This window comes from Scyliorhinus canicula, chromosome 20 (genome assembly GCF_902713615.1).
Source record: "Scyliorhinus canicula chromosome 20, sScyCan1.1, whole genome shotgun sequence".
Classification (NCBI taxonomy): domain Eukaryota; kingdom Metazoa; phylum Chordata; class Chondrichthyes; order Carcharhiniformes; family Scyliorhinidae; genus Scyliorhinus; species Scyliorhinus canicula.
The window spans coordinates 87,113,005-87,134,886 of record NC_052165.1 but is presented as its reverse complement, the minus strand read 5'-3'; the positions used below and the strand labels follow the sequence as shown (position 1 = coordinate 87,134,886).

General features: G+C 45.8%; 1 protein-coding gene across 1 annotated transcript; it reads left to right on the top strand.

Moving 5' to 3' along the window:
- Positions 1-1,729: 1,729 nt before the first annotated feature.
- Positions 1,730-4,723, top strand: LOC119954784 (probable G-protein coupled receptor 139). Its single transcript, XM_038780325.1, has 2 exons — positions 1,730-1,784; positions 3,825-4,723. The coding sequence occupies exons 1-2, from the start codon at positions 1,730-1,732 to the stop codon at positions 4,721-4,723; spliced, it is 954 nt and encodes a 317-aa protein (XP_038636253.1).
- Positions 4,724-21,882: the final 17,159 nt, after the last annotated feature.

The following is a 21,882-nucleotide window of genomic DNA, read 5'->3' as shown; positions in this document are numbered from 1 at the left end:
AACACTACTCAGAAATGTAAAATCCAGCCCCCAATCTCTCGCACATGTAGCCAGTGTCAGGCGCGCACACTCTCTCAATCATACGCGCTCTCACACACACGTCCTCTCAAACACACACCCTCTCACATGCACAAACCTTCGCACAAATACAAACTCTCCTGTCTCTGCCGCATGCAGTGCCATGCACACACTCTCTCTCATTTACAAGCTCCAGACAGCACACACGCAACACGCACGCACACTCGCTCACACTCTCTCTCTTGCACATGCATTCATTCAGGCACACGTATACACATACACACAGAAGGATTGCAAAGCACCACCCCAACCCGCCCCCCCCCCACCCCCAACCACCACCATTTTCACATCCACGACTTGCAGCGGTTAAAGAAAGAGAAAGAGGTCACAGTCACAATCCAAGTAATCCTGCACAGTGCAGATGGTGTCCATTTGGCCCATCGAATGTGCACAACCTTCCGAAAGAGTACCCTGAACCAGCCCAAATCCCCGCCCTATCCTGATGACGTGAATGTAATGATTTATATGAATCCAAAAGTCGGAATATAATGTCTTGTGTAACTGCCCTTACACAATTATCCCTTGAGAGGGATAATTGGCTGATTGAATGGCGATTCTGTCATTCCAAAAGCGAGACACAAACGACTGGAGAAGCTATATGGGGTGACTTTGTCTAGATGACACAACTTCCAAAGTTACTATATCAGTTGCCCATTGTCATTTTCACATTAAATCTCACTTTATAAATGCAGAAAATTGCATTGTGGACAATTGAGTGTTTTCCCACCGTCATTATACTAACTGATACTTACTGGTTGAATTTAACATACATTTCGAATGGCGTGTGAAAAAGATATTTCCTGAATTTCAGTTACCTCATATTTGCCACGATCATGCAGATTGTCAGCATTTTTATATTTCTAAATTTTAAGTTTTTCAACATATGTATCAGAGCACGGAAATCCTATTCTAAAAAGTAGAAAGACAAAATTTACACTCAGGAATGTTTTTCTACTAATCAAAACCTTGTTATGGGTTTGAAAATTGTGCATGGCTAATATTCCGGGTATCATAGGTCGGCATATATTGGGTTGATTGTACATGTCCTAGTAGCAGTTAAACCATGGGAATTTGCCACCATTATTTTATGCCAGTGTTATGACGAATGTAACATCGTCAATAATATAGAAATAGAGGAACCAAGGTGTCATGGCCTTGAAAGTTAGATTCTAGACAGCAACATCGAGGTTTCATCAAGAGAAGCTTTAGGGTAGCGGCTTCAGACTAATGTTTATGATTTCAACACTGATATTGAATAACCACTGAAGCAGAAAATTCATCCATGTTTGTTTAGTAACTGGAACTAATGTCAGTGGTTGCGTAAACAGCTTTTCTCATCGTTGCACCTTTTGTATAAAGGAGCTACATTTACAGATGTAAGAACCACTTTTCGCAAAAGCCTCAGCCTCAACAGAATTTGCTGCTTCGAAACAAGAAGAACTGCATAAACTTGGCAAAAACTGTATGGATGATACAATTAGTGCAAGGTTATGTTTACTACAGTAACGAGTACCCTCTACTGTTTTCTCATATTCGTGACTCTTGCAAGTCATTCCTCCAATCTGAATCCAACCGAATAAGTAGCAGCAGTGTTTCAACTCGTTAACTCCTAACACACTTGTTAGTGAAACGCTGCTCATAAGAAAGTAACATGGTTGATTACCGGGACATTTGTTACCCACTTATTACAATCATTGGTGTCCCAGGTAAGTACTATTAAATATTATTTATTTGTTTGGAGCGATGTTCAGACGGTCTTATGCGTCTTGCTGCCTGGCGTCTAATGGACCAATCATCTGTATTTGTTGGAAAGATGGTTATGGAGTATTGTTTTTTAGTGTGAACTTATCATTGCTTCAAATCTTTTCTACCCATTGCAAGATAGGAGGCAATTTTATGAAGCGGAATATCACAAAATGAACCGTTCCACAATCAATTGATCAATTTTAATATAAGTTAGCATATAATATTAGCATATAATATAGCAATATAATATTAGGGGCAGCAGGGTAGCATGGTGGTTAGCATAAATGCTTCACAGCTCCAGGGTCCCAGGTTCGATTCCCGGCTGGGTCACTGTCTGTGCGGAGTCTGCACGTCCCCCCCCCCCCCCTGTGTGCGTGGGTTTCCTCCGGGTGCTCCGGTTTCCTCCCACAGTCCAAAGATGTGCGGGTTAGGTGGATTGGCCATGCTAAATTGCCCGTAGTGTCTTTAAAAGTAAGGCTAAGGGGGGGGGGTTGTTGGGTTACGGGTATAGGGTGGATTCGTGGGTTTGAGTAGGGTGATCATGGCTTGGCACAACATTGAGGGCCGAAGGGCCTGTTCTGTGCTGTACTATTCTATGTTCTAAGTCAAGCGGCAGACTGATGGATCATCACTGGGCACAAAGCCATCTCCATGTTACATCTTGGATCAGTGTTCAGTCAACAATGTAATCGTACATTTTTCTCGTATGCAATAGTAAAAGCGATTCTTATTCTTAAATATTGAAACATTAGGACAGCACGGTGGCACAGTGGTTAGCATTGCTGCCTACGGAGCTGAGGATCCTGTTTCGAATCCCGGCCCTGGATCACTGTCCGTGTGGAGTTTGCACATTCCCCCCGTGTCTGCGTGGGTTTCGCCCCCACAACCCAAAAGATGTGCAGGATAGGTGGATTGCCCACGCTAAATTGCCCCTTAATTGGAAAAGGTTATTGGGTATTCTAAAATTATTTTTTTTTTTTTTAATTTAAATATTGAAACATTTAACACTTCGGTTTCATAATTATATGAAGAATTCTGAACCCTAGACCATTTACAAGAGGCATTACGGATATTTGATCTGACGTTAAATATCGGGACAATGACACGTCAACCCATGGTCGGAACTGGTTACCATCTCTACAGCTGGTTGTGGGTCCTATTTGAAATGAGCATGCAAATTATAACAAGTGTCATCAATACAAATTAGAACATGTTTGACTGTTGACAGGTTTATTGCAGTAGGTCGGACAGTGCACACAGACCCCAACCCTTGCCCCTCATTAGCATGCTTATGTGTTTCAAAATATGTCCTCCTTGGTCAAGGCTCTAGTTGAACTGTATATGCATTTACCCCTCCCGTCTGATTCTATTACCGTCACATGATTTATACATTAATTTGCTTCAAGGTCTCTGCGTACCCCAAAATTATTTTGATTTATCTATAAGACTTTTCATCACTAAATCGTTTAATGTCATTTTTATCGTGTCCGGAGTTGTGCAGTTGCTGACAGCCGCTCCTCAGAGAGGGAGGTCTAATTCAGGCTGACCGTCCAGTGCTGTGTTGAAGCGGCGCCCTGTGGACGATTTTTCGTATTTAATGTTAATCTGACGTCCATCCCCTCTCTCTGATTGACAAAACACAGACCAATGCTTGGTTTCAAGAAGAGAACTGTAGTCCCCTGCCCTTTTGAAGAGTTATATCTCAAAGTACATGATTAACCAGACCGCATTGTCATTTTCGCTTTATTTTTCGAATAATTCCAACTGTAGTATTGTATTACTGTGGGATACAGGTGTCGGCGCTAGACAGGATTGTAATCCTCTTTAGGACGACAGTCCCAGGTAACGTATGCAAGTGTTAGTTACACATTCTCATTCAGTGATGGCAGTGCAACTTTCTTCATGATTTTGATTGAAAAAACCATTTATTTCCTGGAAAACTGTCTGTGCATGATTGTACGGTTAAACATTATTCTACCGGACACTTCTTTTTATTCCAGTTAACATAATAGCGATCAGCATCCTGTGCCGTGGAAAGTGTGGTCTCTCAAAATGTGTCACTCACTATCTGGTTGCAATGGCAGTCGCCGATCTCTCAGTCGTGATTATTGAAGTGCTGTTGTATCAGATTAATGAGATTTTTCGGGTATTCCCAGCACTGGAATATGCTCCGTTTTGTTTTGTTCATTATGCCCTGTGCAATGTTAGTTTGGATTGTTCCGTTTGGCTCATGGTAGCGTTCACGTTCGATCGCTTTGTAGCCATTTGTTGCACAAACTTCAAGTCGAAATATTGCACTTCAAAAATTGCGGTGGCCGTAATCGTCACATTGTGCCTGGGGTTGACTTTGAAGAACATCCCCTTTTATTTTTTGTATCTGGACTCATCAGCCGGTTATGTGCATGGCCAGCTGATGTGTTGGGGAAAGCAAACACTTCCCACTTCTGAAATGTTTGAGGTATTTTATTGGTTAGATCGACTGTTGAATCCACTGCTGCCTTTCTTTCTCATTGTGTTCCTGAATGCTATGACAGTCAAACGGATTGTCATAACGAGTAGAATCCGCAGGGCCCTCCGGAGCCGGAGCAACAGTGAGAATCAGTGTGATCCAGAGATGGAGAACAGGAGACAGTCCATCATTTTGCTCTTCAGCTTGTCGGGTAGTTTTCTTCTGTGCTGGATGACTACTACTCTGGTCTTCATTCTTACCCGATGCCTTTATACAGACCTGGAAACGTCTATCCGACTTTATCAGGCACAATATGCTGGGACTGTAGTTCAACTTTTCAGCTGCTGCACAAATACCTTCATTTATGGCGTTACCCAGAGGAAATTCAGAGATCAGTTGAAGAGCGCCGCAATTTACCCTGTGATTCTTGTGAAAGGATGTCTTATATAATGTGTGTCAAACACATCAATATCCCAATAATGTGCTTCTTCTGTAATTAGCCAAAATGGTGAGAACTACAGATCGCAGAAGCTTTTAATCCAAGTGTTTTTCATAGAATTTACAGTGCAGAAGGAGGCCATTCGGCCCATCGAGTCTGCATCGGCTCTTGGAAAGAGCACCCTGACCAAGGTCCACACCTGCACCCTATCCCCATAACCCAGTAACCCCATCCAACACTAAGGGCAATTTTGGACACTAAGGGCAATTTATCATGGCCAATCCACCTAACCTGCACATCTTTGTGACAGTGGGAGGAAACCAGAGCACCCGGAGGAAACTCACGCACACACGGGGAGGATGTGCAGACTCCGCACAGAGAGTGACCCAAGCCGAAATCGAACCGGGGACCCTGGAGCTGTGAAGCGATTGTGCTATCCACAATGCTACCGTGCTGTTTTAGTCGGCCATGTTTCCCTTAATTTTTGACAGTTTTCTCCACTTTTTAATCTCATTGTTGGGGTCGGGGTATATGGCTTCAAAATAATTACGTTGACGATTAATCTTTACATAAATAAATGTCCACGACAGTTTCGATGTCTGGCATTATATGTTGTTTTCACTTCCAATACATAGAACATAGAACATAGAACAGTACAGCACAGAACAGGCCCTTCGGCCCTCAATGTTGTGCCGAGCCATGATCACCCTCCTCAAAACCACGTATCCACCCTATACCCGTAACCCATCAACCTCCCCCTTCACCCTACTTTTATTAGGACACTACGGGCAATTTAGCATGGCCAATCCACCTAACCCGCACATCTTTGGACTGTGGGAGGAAACCCACGCACACAGGGGGAGGACGTGCAGACTCCACACAGACAGTGACCCAGCCGGGAATCGAACCTGGGACCCTGGAGCTGTGAAGCATTTATGCTAACCACCATGCTACCCTGCTGCCCCTACGTAATGCAATACGTAATGCAACGATTCACATCGAGGCAGATCAATCCACTTTATGTTTCCAATTTATTTTAACATTTATGTGTCATGAAATCTGGAAGAAATTAATTTTATAATCATTTAATCCCGACTTGGGTCACTGTCTGTGCGGAGTCTGCACATTCTCCTCGTGCCTGCGTGGGTTTCCTCCGGGTGCTCCGGTTTCCTCCCACAGTACAAAGATTTGCAGGTTAGGTGGATTGGCCATTCTAAATTTCCCTTAGTGTCAAAAAACGTTCGGTGGGGTTATTGGGTTACGAGGGTAGGGTGGTTGTGGACTTAAGTAGAGTGCTCATTCCAAGATCAGGTGCAGTCTTGATGGGCCGAATGGCCTCCTTCTACACTGTACATTCTGTGAAAAGAAAAATCTACTTGAGGTTTCCAAGTTATTTTAACATTTCTGTATAAAATTTGGAAAAGAAATATTTTCTGTTTGATTGAGTCCATTTGAAACGATTCAGCACCTACGCTCTATACATGTTGCAATTCATTTTAACTGTGATCCGTGGTAATTTGGAGGCAGTGTGGTAATTCGGTGCAGAGTGGGAGGTGTTGCTTCTTAACTGTTTTTTGTTTTCGTTCGTCTGGCTTTATAACTGTTTATCGAAAGGGAGGTATCAGGAGAGCATCATGTGCTGTTAAGTGACAAAAAGGCCTTTTCACATTATGGAGTGGGATAACTGAAGTGACATCACAGACGAGCTGTGACCTGATTGGCTGGTAGGAAATCTGTTAAATTGGGGGGGAAAATCATTGAAATGACTAATTAATCAACGAGTTGGAAGAGTAACTAAACCAGACGGCAGAGATTAGTATCTAGCATGTAACTTTACAGATGGGGTTACTGGGTTACGGGGTTAGGGCTGCAGGTGTGGGTTTAGGTAGTGTAACCTCTCCATGGGACTGTGCAGACTCGATTGACCAAGTGGACTCCTTTTGCACTATATATTCTATGATTCTATGATAACAATCTAGCGCCACTGCCATATAGTTAATTGCAACTTAATCTAATAACAATTTAAGTATTTATTTTTAATTAATTAACTTGTGCAAAAATGTCACTCAGCCGGGGGTGGGGGGTGGCAGCAGTGCTCTAACTGTGACATGTGGGAGATTCGTGACACTTCCCACCTTCCAGCCAGCTACATCTCCAGCAAGTGTAACTAACGGCAGCTCCTCACAGACTGCGTGGTATGGTTGGAGCAGCTGTTAAATGCCTGTATGAGCATGCAGGTGGCGGAAAGCGTCACAGATAGGAGTTGTAGAGACGTGGTCACAACCAAGGTGCACATGGACAGTTGGGTGACCGGTAGAAAGGGCAGGCAGCCCGTGCAGGAATTGCCTGTGGCTGTCCCCCTCTGTAACACAAATACCGTTTTGGATATTGTTGGTGGGGATAGCCTATCAGGTGAAAGCAAAAGAATCCAGAACAGTGGCACCACAACTGGTTCTGTTCCTGAGCAGAGAAGGGCTTCTGTGGACGTGGACGATATTCCATGATGGTACGTTGCAAACCTGGTGCCAGGGTCAAGTATGTCTCTGAACGTACACTGGACATTCTGAAGACAGAGTGTGAACAGCCAGAGGTCCGAGAACGCATAGATACTAACGACATAGACAGGAATAATGGTAAGGTCCTGCAGAAGGAGTTCAGGGGTTTGGGCAGTAAGCATAAAAACCGGACCTCTTGGTTTCTAATCTCAGGATTACTCCCTGTGACATGTGCAAGTGAGTCTAGAAATTGAAGGATAGTGCAGCTAAGTACGTGGCTAAACTGGTGGTGTAGGAGGGAGGGTTTCAGTTTCTGTACCAATAGGATCTCTCCCGGGGCAGGTGGGACATGTACAAGATTTACATCTAAACTACAGGGACACTAATATCCTGGCTGAGAGCTTTGCTGGTCTCTCGGGAGGATTTAAATTGGTATGGCAGGAGGTGGAAACCACAGTATAAACTGCGAAGGTGTAATAACTGAAGGGGAAATGGAGAACAAAAATAAGAGAACATAACCCTCAGGCAGAGCAAAAAAGGTGCCAAGTGTGAGAAGGGAGGTGCTCACTGAGAACGTTGTACCTAAATGTGTGCGGTGTACGGAACAAGGTAAATGAGCTTGTTGCACAATTTGAAATTGGCTGGTACAATGTTGTGGGCATCACAGAGACGTGGCTGCAAAGGGATCAGGGTTGGCATCTAAATTTGCAAGCATCTATGTCATATCGAAATGATAGGCAGATGGGCAAAGTGGGCACGGTTGTATTGTTAGTAAGGAATGAATTTACATAGATAGCAAGGAGCAATATATGATCAGAAGACATAGTATGTGGGAAGTGTTGAGGAATCGCAAATGTACAGGCGCCCTATCAGTAGTCAGGATGTATGGCAGAAAATAAATCAGGAGATAGAAAATGCATGGAAAAAAGGCAATATTACAATAATCATGGGGTACTTCAATATGAAGGTGACATGGGAATATTTGGTCTGAAGTGAATCTCAAGAATATGTCTAAGAGATGTTTTTTTTTAGCAGCTTGTAACAGAGCCGACTTGGGAACAGACAATTCTTAATTTGGTGATATGTAATAAGGCAGACTTCATTTGGGAACTTAAGGTGAAGGAATCCTTAGGAAGCAGTGACGACAATATGATAGATTTTACCCTGCAGTTTGAGAGGGAGAAGCTGCAATCAGATGTAACGGTATTACAATTACAGAAGGGTATCTACAAAGACATGAGGGAGGAGCTGGCAAGAGTACATTAGAAAAGGGGCCTGGGAGGGAAGACAGTGTAACAGCAATGGCAGGTGTGCTGGGTTGTTATTCGGGAGGGACAACAGAAATTCATCCTAAGGAGGCGGAAATATGCGAAGGGGTGGGCGAGGCATCCATGGCTGATGATGTCAAGGAAAGCAAAAAAACAGAAAAATCATACAAAAGGATGTGGATTAGTGGGAAGCCAGAGGATTGGGAAGCCTTTGAAAGCGAGCAGAGGACAACTGAAAATGGAAGATAGGAGCAGGAGGAAGCCTTTGGCCCTTCAAGCCTGCTCCGCCATTCATCGCGATCATGGCTGATCATCAAACTCAATAACCTAATCCTGCTTTCTCCCCATAGCCTTTGATAGCATTCTCCCCACGTGCTATATCAAGCCGCCTCTTGAATATGTTCAAAGTTATTGCATGAACTATTTCCTGTGGTAATGAATTCCACAGGCTCACCACACCTTGTGTGAAGAAATGTCCCCTTGCATCTGTCCAAAATGGTTTACCCTGAATCCTCAGACTGTGACCCCTGGTACTGGAAACACCCATCATTGGTAACATCTTCCCTGCGTCGACCCTGTTTAGTCCCATTCAAATTGTATAAGACTCTATGAGGTTCCCCCCTCATTCTTCTGAATTCTCGTGGGAACAATCCCAACCCAGACAATCTCTCCTCCTCTGACAGTCCCGCCATTCCTGGAATCAGTCTTGTGAAGCTTTGCTGCACTCCCTCGAGAGCAAGAACATCCTTCCTCAGAGAAGGAGACCAAAACTGCACACAATACTCCAGGTGTGGCCTCACTGAGGCTCTGTATCATTGCAGCAACACATCCCTGCTTCTATACTCGAAAACTCTCGCAATGAAGGCCAACATACCATTATCCTTCTTTATCACCTGCTGCACCTGCATGCTTACCTTCAGCAACTGGTGCACAAGGACACGCAGGTCCCGCTGTACACTCCCCTCTCCCAATTTACAACAATTCAGGTAGTAATCTGCCTTCCTGGTTTTGCTTCCAAAGTGAACAACCTCACACTTATCCAAATTGTACTGCATCTGCCATTGATTTCCCCACTCGCCCAACTTGTCCAGATCATGCTGTTGGATCCTTGCATTCTCGTCACAATTCGGCCTCCCACGTAACTTGGTATCATCTGGAAACTTTGAGATGTTACATTTTGTTCTCTCATCCATATATTGTCAATAGCTGGGGTTACAGCACCGATCCCTCTGGTAATCCACTAGTTGCTGCCTGCCATTTTGAAAAAGACCCATTAATCCCTACTCGGTGTTTCCTCTCTGCCAACCAGTTTTCTATCCACATCAATACATTTCCCCCAATCCCATGGGCTTTAAATTTGCACAATACTTTCTTATGCGGGACTTTGTCAAATGCCTTCTGTAGACTGTCTCCCCTTGTCAACTGTGTTGGTTACATCTTCAAAGAATTACAACAGATTTGTCAAGCATGATTTTCCCATCATAAATCCATACTGAATCTGACTGTTCCTGCCACTGCTTTCTAAACGTTCCTCTACAACGTCCTTGCTAATGGATTCAAGCAATTTTCCCACGACCGAAGTTATGCTTACTGGTTCTATAATTCCCTGCTTTCTCTCTACATCCCATTTTGAATATCTAGGTGCCTTGAGCTACCCTCCAATCTTCAAGACAGTTCCAGAGCCCATAGAGTCCCGGAAGATAACTACCAATGGGTCCACTATTTCCAGACCCGCCTCCTTAAGCACTCTGAGATTTAGATTCTCAGACCCTGAATATTTTTCCGCCTTTAATCCCATCAATTTTCCCAGCCACATTTCTACCTCAGTTCTTCCCGCTCACTAAACATTTCATTCTATAGCATTTCTGGGATCTGATTTTTGTCCTTTTTTGTAAAGACAGAACCAACGCATGTATTCAATTTCCCAGACATTTCTTTGTCACTTATTATGCATTCCCCTGTTTATGCCTGCCGGGACCTTCATTTCTCTTCACCGATCTCGTTCTCTTCACATATCTATGGAAACTCTTTGTGTCAGTCTGTATGTTCCCTGCAAGCTTCCTTCCGTACTGTACTTTCCCCTTCTTAATCAATCCCTTTGTCCTTCTTTGATGAATTCGAAACTTCTCCCAGTCCTCAGACCTATTATTTTTCTTGGCCAATCTGTATGCTTCTTCCTTGGATCGGATAGTGTTTCTAATTTCCTTCTTAAGCCATGGATTGACGCACTTCCACCCTTTGCTTTTTTGCGAGACAGGAATGAACAGTTTCTGTAGTTCCCCCAAGCGTTCCTTGAATGTGTGCCATTGTCTATCCATTGTCACCCCTTTTAGTAACTCTCCCCAATCTATCAAGGCCAACACACGCCTCATATCTCCATTCTTCCCTTTAGTAAGATTCAGCACCCAGTCGACGAATCAACTACTTCACTCTCCATCTTGATGCAAAATTATGTTGTGTTATGGTCGCTCATCCCCAAGGGGTCTCGTACAGACAGATTGGCAATGATTCCCTTCTCATTACACAGTACCCAGTCTAGGATGGCCTGCTCTATAGTTGGTTGCTCCACATATTGGTCAAGAAAACCATCCCGTATACACTCCAGGAATTCCTCCTCCACGGCATTGTGGCTAATTAGATTTGCCCTATCTATGTGATGATTAAAATCATCTATGATCACCGATGGTCACTTATTACATACGTCTCTAATTTCGTATTTAATGCTATTCCCAACCACACCACTGCAGTTTTGGGGGTCTATATATGACACCCACTAATGTTTTTTGCCCCTTGCTATTTCTCAATTCTCTCCGTACAGATTCCACATTATCAGAGCTAATATCCTTTCTCTTTATTGTGTTAATTTCCTCTTTAACCAGCAGTCCACGCCACCACCTATTCTTGTATGCTTGACCTTCCTAAATACTGAAAACCCTGGGACATTCAGATCCCATCCCTGTTCACCCTGCAGCCAAGTCTACGTAATCCCAATTATATCATACCCATTTATATCTATCAGCATGATTCGTTCATTCACTTTATTGCAAACGAACCCTGCATTCATGCACAGATCATTTAACTTTGTCTTTTCCACATTGTTTGCCTTGCTCCCAATATTTTTCTTTATTGCGCTGTTTGAATTTTGCCCTTGATTTCTCCACCTATCACTTTTCTTTTATACTTTCCTACATTTTGTTTGTCTTGCCTCTTTGACTCCTTGCATAGGTTCCCATCCACCTGGCAATAAGAGGATGATAGATGAAATATGAGCGCAAGCTAACTGGTAATATAAAAGAAGAGGTCTTTTCAATGTATAAAAGATAACAGCGAGGCTAAAATTGACAGTGGGCCACTGTAAAATGTGGCTGGATAAATCATAATAGGAAACAAAGAAATTGCAGAGGGACTGAATAATTTCCTTGCATCAGTCTTCACGGTGGAAGACACCAGTGGGATTCCAGAGTGCTAGGAGAATCAGGTGGCACGTGTGAGTGTAGTGGCCATCACTAAGGAGACGATCTGGGGAAACTGAAAGGTGAATTAATCACCTGAACCGGATGGACTGCACCCACGGTTCGAAAGGAGCTAGGTAAGGAAATGGCAGAGGCATTGGTGGTGCTCTTCAGGAATCACTGGAGGCAGCGAGGGTCCCAGAGGACTGGAAAGTGGTGAATGTAATACCGCTGTTGAAGACGGAAGTGGGTCAGAATAAGGGAAATTATAGGCCAGTGAGCCTGATTTCGGCCATTGGGTAGATTTTAAAGTTCATTATTAAGGATGAGATCACGGAGTACTTGGAAATACATGATAATATAAGACTGAGTCAGCACGGCTTCATCAAGCGGAGGTCATGTCTGACAAATCTTTGAGGAGGTAACAAGGCAGTGAGACATAGGAGAACCAATCGACGTGATTTGTTTAGATTTCCAGAAGGCCTTTGACAAGGTGCCACAGATGAGACTGTTAAATAAGTGAAGAGCCTATGGTATTAAGGGTAAGACCCTGACATGTATAGACGATTGGCTGACTGGCAGCAGCCATAAGAGGGGTTGCTAGAACCACGCATTTTCACAATGTACATAAATTATCTGGAAGAAGGAACTGAAGGCACTGTTGCTAAGGTTGCAGATGGAATAAAGATATGTAGAGGGACACGTAGCATTGAGGAAGCAGCGTGGCTGCAGAAGGATTTGGACAGGCTAGGAGAGTGGAAAAGGAAGTGGCTGATGGAATACAATGTGGAAAATTGTGAGGTAATGCACTTTGGAAGGATGAATGGAGGAATGGACTATTTTCAAAATGGGAAACTGCTTAGGAAATCAGAAGCACAAACGAACTTGAGAGTCCATGTTCAAGGTTCTCTTAAGGATAACGTGCAGGTTTAGTCGGCAGTTAGGAATGAAACAAAATGTTAGCATTCATCTCGAGTGGGCTGGAATACAGACCAGGGGTGTACTTTTGAGGCTTTATAATTCTCTGGTCAGACCCCATTTGTAGTATTGTGAACTTTTATGGGCCCTGTATCTAAGGAAGGATGTATAGACCTTGGAAAGGGTCCAAAGGTTGTTCACAAGCATGATCCCTGGAAGGAAGAGCTTGTCGTAGGAGGAATGGTTGAGGACTCTGGGTCTGTGCTCATTGGAGTTTGGAAGGGAGGAGGGATCATATTGAAAATGACAGGTTACTGCGAGTCCTGGATAAAGTGGACGTGGAGAGAATGTTTCCACATATAGGGAAAACTAGAACCAGAGGTCACCATCTCAGACGAAAGGAACAATCCTTTAAAATAGAGGTTCTTGAATAATATGGAATCAGTGGTTATGGAGAGAAGGCAGGAGAACGGGGTGAGAAACGTATCAGCCATGATTGAAAGGCGGAACAGACTTGATGGCCCGAGAAGCCTAATTCTGCTCCAAAGTCTTATTGTATTACGGTCTGATCGCTTGATTCAAGTCAAACTCAGCACAATGTGTTCTATTCTATATAACAAAACTACGCACACGTTTGCTGCAAAAATGCTTTTCATTTTTTTGACTATGTGTTCATTGAAGCGATTCCTTTAAACTATTATGATTTTCGGGCGAAACTGTGTGGCTCACGCTCCTCCTCAGCTCCAGGGGCCCTGCTTCAATTCCGACCTGAGTGCCTGTCTGTGTGGAGTTTGCACGTTCCTCCCACAGGCCAATGCGATCAGGTTTATTTGCCACTGTAAATTGCCCGTTGCTTTGTCTGTGTGTGTTTGTGTGGGTGTGTAGGGGCGCGCCTTGTAATAGACTGGCGGCCCGTCCTGAAAGGCAGCAGTCTAACACCCATTGTCTTTCGCAATGAGCTTCCACTCCTCTTGGCACTGAATTGGAATAAGCGGTTAGTGAATTTAATGTTTGCATCTTTCGTGCTCTAACAACGTACTAAATTCAATCGACCTTTCTGACTTTGCTGAGTATTAAATGACGATTATTTTCCTCAGCATTACATAAAGGTACATCTATTTGTTACCTAATTCCTAAGGCAAAGAAATCTTCATGTGCACATGTCACAACCCGCTCAGGATCAGCACCCTCTGGAATATCAATAATAAGGAGATGCCAGTGGTTCACTGGGGTGGGCACAGTAAGAAGTCTTATGACACCAGATTAAAGCGCAACGGTCCATTTAGAATCACTAGCTTTCACAGCTGCCTCAGCTGATGAAGGAGCAACTCTACTAAAACTACTGGGCTGGATTCTCTGTTTCTAAGCAACGGGCTGCACCAATTTAACTACTTGTCAGCAAGATGGCTGCAAGGAGAGCATGGTACAGGGGCACTGAACTGATAACCCTCATGGACACAGTGGAGGCGAGAAGGATGTCCCTGTACCCTGGCCCGGCAGGATAACCACCAGGCACCGCCATTCACCGTCACTGGGAGGAGGATGGAAAGCCAATCAGAGCCATGGACAAGGTGGTCCAGACTGGCATTCATTGCTGAATAAACCACGACCTTCTCATGTCAGCCAAGGTGAGATGGATACTCCGTGCCCCGGCACTAAACCCCCCAGAGCCACCTGTACATTGCAGCGGCGCTCCTCAGCATGGCCCAGTCCCAGCAGGTCATGGTTGTGGACGTTGGTGTATTGCCCAGGCGCTCTCCAACTTTGTGTAGACACATAGGGAGGTGACACAGTACCAGAGAGAGGTGGCCCAGTCCTAGAAGGAGGTGGCCCAATCACTAGTTGATGTGGCACAGTGGCAACGTGATGGAGTGCAGTCCCAGGCGGAGATGGACCACTCCCTGTGCTCGATGGACACGAGCAGGCAAACACTGGTGGAGACAAGAGCGGGCCTCCAGACAGGCAGTGCCAGGTGGAGCTGGGCCTCATGGGAAGGCTCCACTCGCACCAGCGACCAATGGAGTAGCCCAGAGGCCATCGGGCATCCCGCGGGGGGAAGAGTTGTTGGGATCCATGCCAGTGATTCACACCGGGGGGGTTCAGGAACACTGCAGCATCTCAACTCCTGCTGTACCATCTGGGGAACCACCTCGGTGTACTGTTAGGGGCCACTAAGGCCAGAATGTTAGACACCAGTTAGATTGGCACGGTTGCAGCGCACACCTCAATTATTGGGCTTAGGGTACAGACTGTATATGTCATCACATTAAACACCTTTTAACACCGTTAAATCCTGCCTTGGAGCTCTGTCCGATGGGTGTGGTGGGTGGCTGGAACCTGTGGACGCCTTGTGGGAGAACCATTCTCCCCACCCTCTCTCCACGCCCCCACCCCACCCCCCTCCTCACCCACGCCCCGACCGTGGCCAGCTCCTCCAGCCAACGGATTCGTTGGTCTGACTCATGGGCTGGCCATCTCGCATGCTGGGATCACCTTGGTGGAAGGTGCTACCGTGAGCATGAGTGATGTCATACGATGCGGAGGACTAGTGTTCATCGCAGAGCGGGTTTTCATTATCCTCCATCCCACGGACCAGCCCCGCTGTTACTGCAAACCCAAAGCCCCTAGCTCATAGCACCACAGGTATGTATAATGGAGGTTGAGCAAGTGGGCAGTCTGGCAGTGTGAGAAGTGAGGGGTGTGGGTATGGGATGTGGTGACCGTGCCCCTGCCCAGTATCCTCCCCCTTCCCCCCCTCCTCATTGGTGAACCTGGAGATGATTGAAGCCTTCCGCACATTGGTATGCCGATAACCTTGTGCGGCCTCCCCTGCATGCCCGAGCCCCACGTCCTGCTCACCGTCCACCTTCCCTGCATACTTCTGCTGCCAGGAATTCCCTCGATTGGCACTTTCCTCACTGGGGGCTATCGTGGGTGTGGCCCTGGGTAGTTCCCAGGTGGGTGGCAGCCGGTTGGATGTGGTGTTTGGGTCCAGCGGGGGCGTGCGTGGTGGGGGTTATGGTTGCAGGGGTGGGCACACCCATATAACCAGTGTCGCTGTGTAGAGCCAGAGGCCAAGTTCCATGGTCAGTGGGAGTGCAGCAAGATGGCCGCTGTAATGGCGGTCAATGTCTGTGCACCGCCCCAATCCTGCGGCGGGGCATGCTGGCTGCTCGACCTGTGTTCTCTCCCACCCTCAGCCCTGGCAGACTGCATGGTCTGCACGGCCAGTGTCCATGCCAGCAGCCTGTCGTCACTCCACTCCATTTCCTTCCTCCTCTCTCTCGCTCAGAAGCCGCAACCTGAAGTTCATGATTTTTGAGACCACAAGTGAACCAGGCCATCGGGAACTCGGCCCATCAGAGGCAGTGAATCTCGGGGTCACCGAGAAATGCATCCATTTCAATGTGGGCCGCAACCACCAGGATGCCGTTACTATGTGGTTCACCATTGTCGCTAGACATTTCCCAGGTGCAGGGGGTGATTGACGAGATGAACACCTGCAGATGATAGGTTACTTTACACAAACGGAAAGGCATTCGACTCACTGAACGCGCAGCTAGTATGTGACGCATCATGTGTCCGCCTGATATGTGGCCAGGAAGCAGAACGCCTTCACTCGAAGATTCCCGGCGCTGAATCTTGGAGGCACTCCCCAGGCTGGGACTCAGCACCTGGCTGACAGAGTTATCCACAGCAATCATGTCTAAACAAACATATCCAGAGGCAACAGACTGGTATAGAGACCTGCCACACTGATGTCCATTGAGTGACCAGGGATAGGATCCAGTGACGGTTTGGCCTCCAGAACATGCATTTCAGTTGCCGAGACCACTTTAGAGGTGCCCGCTAGTATTGTCCTGAGAAGGTTTCCTGCATTGTGGTGGCCTGCTGCATCCTCCACAACATCGAGCAGCAGAGGGGTGACGTTCTGGAGCGGGATAGAGAATGCAAGTCCTCCTCCAATGAGGCGGACATGCTCGGGTGTTGATAGACAGGACATGTGGCTCAGAGAGGCATGGGAGGTTGCACAATGTGTGCACCAGGGCCAACGCACATGGGTCACTCTGATCGCCTCCAGGTTCACCGACTAGGAGGGGGACTGAACAGGGACTTGAACACCACATTGTACCCCGCCCCCACAGCCCTTGCCGAACACCCCCCTCCCAGCCTGCAACCCCCTCGATGATAACATGAAGTCCTACGGAATTTGGGCTCTGGTTTGTAAATAACAGCGAGTCAGGCCCATTGGTTGGACGAATATGACAACCCACTCTGGGCAGTACAGTAGCATAGTGGCTCGCGCTGTGGCTTCAGAGCACCAAGATCCCAGGTTCGATTCCCTGCTGGGTCACTGTCTGTGTGGAGTGTGCACGTTCTCCCCATGTCTGTGTGGGTATCCTCCGGGTGCTTAGGTTAGGAAGGCTTATTGGGTTAAGGGGATAGGGTTGAATTGAGGGCTTAAGTTGGTCTGTTCAGACTCGATCAGCCGAATGGCCTCCTTCTGCACTGTATGTTCTATGTTCGAAAAGTCCTCATGCTCCACATCATTTGACCACATTTGATTCCTGTGTACTGTCGCACTTTCCACCACCCGTCTGGGTCATTCCTGCACGTGAGCTGGCCATTCCATCATGCGGTCCCATCGATTCTCTGCTGTAGCAGAGGTGAGTAGGTCGGGAGAGGTTGAGGGTGGAGGATGGGATTTGGACACCGGAGCGATGATTGCATGCTGAACCGGGGTCCCCGAGCAAAGCCCAGCCCCACCACCGTCAATTACCCCCCCCACGCCCCGTAAACCCTTTGTAGCCAGCCCATACCAACCCATCCCTCACTCCATCTGACAGAGCACCGAGGTATGTTATAACATTGTGCACAGGTGTTTAATGTGAAAACGATAGTACAGATACATGCAGCCTCTATCACTAAACTGTGTCCTGCAGCCGTGCCAACTTAATTGCTGTCTACTTTTCTACATTTCGGACAGAGATAAGGAGACATTTCTTCCCACAAAGCATGGTGAGCCTGTGGAATTCATTACCACAGGAAGTTGTTGATGCCCAAAGTTTGAATATATTCAAGAGATGGCTGGATAAACCATTTTGGGAGAAAGCAGGATTAGGCTATTGCTTGTAGAACATAGAGTGCAGAAGGAGGCCATTCGGCCCATCGAGTCTGTACCGACCCATTTAAGCCCTCACTTCCATCCTCTCCCCCGAACCCAATAACCCCTCCAAAACGTCTTGGTCACTAAGGGAAATTTAGCATAGTCTATCCACCTAACCTGCATGTCTTTGGACTGTCGGAGGAAACCGGAGCACCCGGAGGAAACCCACGCAAACACGGGGAGAACGTGCAGACTCCGGGCAGACAGTGGCCCAGTGGGGAAGTGAACCTGGCACCCTGGCGCTGTGAAGTTAACCACTTGTGCTACCGTGCTGCCATATTGAGTTGGATGATCTGCCATGATTGTGATGAAAGGAGGAGCGGGCTGGAAGGGCCAAAAGGCCTCCTGCTGCTCCTATCATCTATGTCTCTATGTATCTATGTGCATTGTGCAGGATGAAAAACAATCAAGGGCGTAGATGTAGAGAGAGATTGGTTCGACTGAGGTTATTCTCCGTAGCGCAGAGATCACTGAGGGGTTTGGGTGCGGGAGGAGGTGGAGCAGCTGTGGTGGTGACAAGAAGTTGACTAAGACGTACAGAATTATACGTGACAGAGATAGGGGAGATAGGCAGATACCTGCCCTTTGGGGTCAATACCCAGGAGGCATCTTTTGAAGGAAAGGGGCGGAAAATACAGTACCTCTCCTGATGTAATTGAGTCATGTTCAGAGTTACCTGGATGTTGGAGGACGTACTTCGGTGATATTTCGCAAAGTGTGAGGAATATTGGGCTTGAAATTTGAGGGTTAAAATGTTTGAGTAATGATGCTGAAAAGTATTAATACAACGCCAATAAACAGATGGGGCTTCATATTCGAGGAATTAATTTTAAAATAGGATTCTTCTTCTTCAAGCAGGAAATTCAAGAAGGAATTCCACCGGGTTGGTCAAAATGATGAATCGTTTGGGCAGAACAATTAAGAATAAATGGTTTTAGTGTAAGAGTGCAGCTTACTAGAATTCAAAGTTTCCAGATATTGGCAATGGAGCCATAGACGATATTGCAAACGTTTTTTAGCGAATGGTTTGTGGTGGACAAGGTGTCTCTGTCTGAAAGGATAGTTGGAGCACATTCAACATTAGCATTGAAAACCAATTGGAGAACCACCTGATTGAATCATATAGAGTAACGGGAAAATCGCACATGGCCTAGATTTCTGGGTAGTTCAAACTACGAGTTAGCAGGGGAAATGTACAGAAACTTTAGCTGCTGTGGCATTTTATTTTTCTTTGAAAAACGGCATGTGACGCAGTGGTTAGCACTCTGCCTGCAGCGCTGAGGACCCGTTTCGAATCCAGGCCCTGGGTGACTGTCCGTCTGGAGTTAGCACATCTCCCCCCCCCCCCCCCCCCCCCCCCCAATGTTTCACCCCCACAACCCAAAAATGTGCAGGTTAGGCGGATTGGCTACACTAAATTGCACCTTAATTGGAGAACAAATAATTGGGTCCTCTAAAAAAAAATTCAAAAGAAAAACAACTGATATTCGCACAAATCCAGTGGCGGACTTAACCTATCTTGGCTGCATTTTATAGAATTGGAGGGCATGGTGCGTAATTACAGCATGATTACACTACCCTTGTCTTGTCCTCAATAGAAGTATCAACGCAATGTGGACACCATCACAATTAAATTACAATTGATCCTGAATTGAATATACGCCACTTCCTCAGTAATTTATAAAGTGTTGTAACACCTTTCAGCATGTCCCTCGTGTGGATAGATACGGTTTGATTTCCATGAGCAGTGAGTGTAATGCTGCGCAATTCCCAGCTACAGACATACTCTCGTTACCACAGTTTTGTTACTGAGCAGTGCATCTATAATCAACTCAAAAGACGACTTCACGGGGAGGGAGACCATTCTGTTTGGATGCCATCAAATTTCCCAGCTTCTTTATTCACTCACTGTATCACCAGCATGCAAAGAAATCAGTCTGTGCCATCCAGGAAGTGAACTGCAAAGTTCAAGAACGTTTCACATCAGTGTTGACTCCAGGGTGCCAAGGAAATAGGTCGAATGTGCATGTATGACGAGGGTATTGTCTTGTGCTTGTGTGGTGCGGGCGATACGATGGCTCAGTGGTTAGCACTGCTCTCCAGGGACTAGGGTTCGTTTCCGATCTTGGGTGACTGTGCCGGGTTAACACTTTCTCTGCGTTGGTTTCCTCCGGTTTCCAGCCACAATCCAAAAATGTGCCGATTAGGCGCTTTGGCCATGCGAAATTACCTCTTAGTGTCCAAAATATTTGGGTGAGATTACAGTGATGGGACAAGGAAGTGGGCCTAGGTACAGGGAGGGCCAGTGCGCTGTCGGGATTCTCTATCTATGGACATGACAGGCCACCTGTCAGCACAGGCTAACATATTGCACATCCTTTCTAAAGGCACTTTTTCTTTTTATTACTGTGCAAGCACCAGTCGATATTCCCATTGAAGTAAGCGTGATGCAGTGAATCCATTAAGGCCACAGCCGAATATGTTGTATGTGAGGCACGGCGGAGAGGAACTGCTGAAACGATCAGCAGAGACTAAGCTAACTGGTCTCCAAGAAATACATCTTCAATCGTGTTTGGAAAATTTCAGGCCACTGGGTGTCTTACCCATTATTTCTTACTGGCATAAATCTTCCTTAGCTTCTTCGATGTCCTGGTCAAATGTCGTGTTGTTAAGTGCTCTCATTCTCACATAATTTCTGAAACAGACATATTGTATCGACGATTACGTCAAGGTGTTAGTGATATTGTAACTGATGACTGCCTGAACACTAATTGAAGGAGAGTGGAGCACATTGTCGCTGCTTGTCAGCAATTCAAAACATAACTGACATCCATTACATATGATATCCAATACATAACATCCATTACTTCAGTCCTACTCTCGAAGAATATGGGAATGAATTGACTGCTAATTTTCGATGGAACAGCGAATTGGGTTCAGGCCTGAGGTCGCGGTCAAAAGATTTATGGATTGAATGCCAGGTGTTTTGGGCCAGGGTTATGAAAACTCCAAAGTATATCATGGAGTTCACCTGACCCACGACTTTTATTAGAGTTTGGTTATGGGGAGCACAAGGGTCCACTCTCCAGGTGCTTTGAAACAGAGACCTGAACTATTTTGAAAACAAAACAATGTTCATTCTATGAACCCAGTTAACATTTTATAAACACACAGTAAACATCTAATCAACTGCCAACACACATAACCCAACATATAGAATATTCTATAGGTAATCCTTAATACCTTTCGTAGCAACATCCATAAGTTAAACCCTTTTTAAACAAAGACAGCAGGTTTGAATTCTCTACAGAAACAGGTATTACTTTGAAACGATCAATAAGCCGAAGACAATGTTTAGCTTGTAGAGAGAACGATCATTTTACACATCTGGTTGCTTTGAATACAGCTGTCAACTCAGAAAACGAAACCAAAAACAGAGCCACAAAGCAGCTTTTCAGCTCACATCAAAAGTGAAAGACAGAACGACAGCCCAGCTCCACCCAAACTCTGACATCACTGCAGCTATTTGATCAACACTCATTTCCTAAAGGTACATCCACCTGACACAGGATAATGGTGATATTTGTGGACGTGAAACACTGCCATCAATTTGCCAACAAATACCTGGGGAAAGGTTTGGCTGACAAGGTCTCGGTTTTCGCGGAATGGTTGGAGAATGACAAAGCCATTGGGTCAGTAGATGCGTTAGATCTCCATTTCCTCTTTGAATATATTCAGTAACTTGGTCTCCTCAGCTATCTCTGGTTAGGAATTCCACATGTTCACGCACCACTAAGTGAAGACGTGTGTCCTCATCTTAGTATTCTAAGACTGTAGTCCACATGTTGCAGACCTCCACCACACCACACC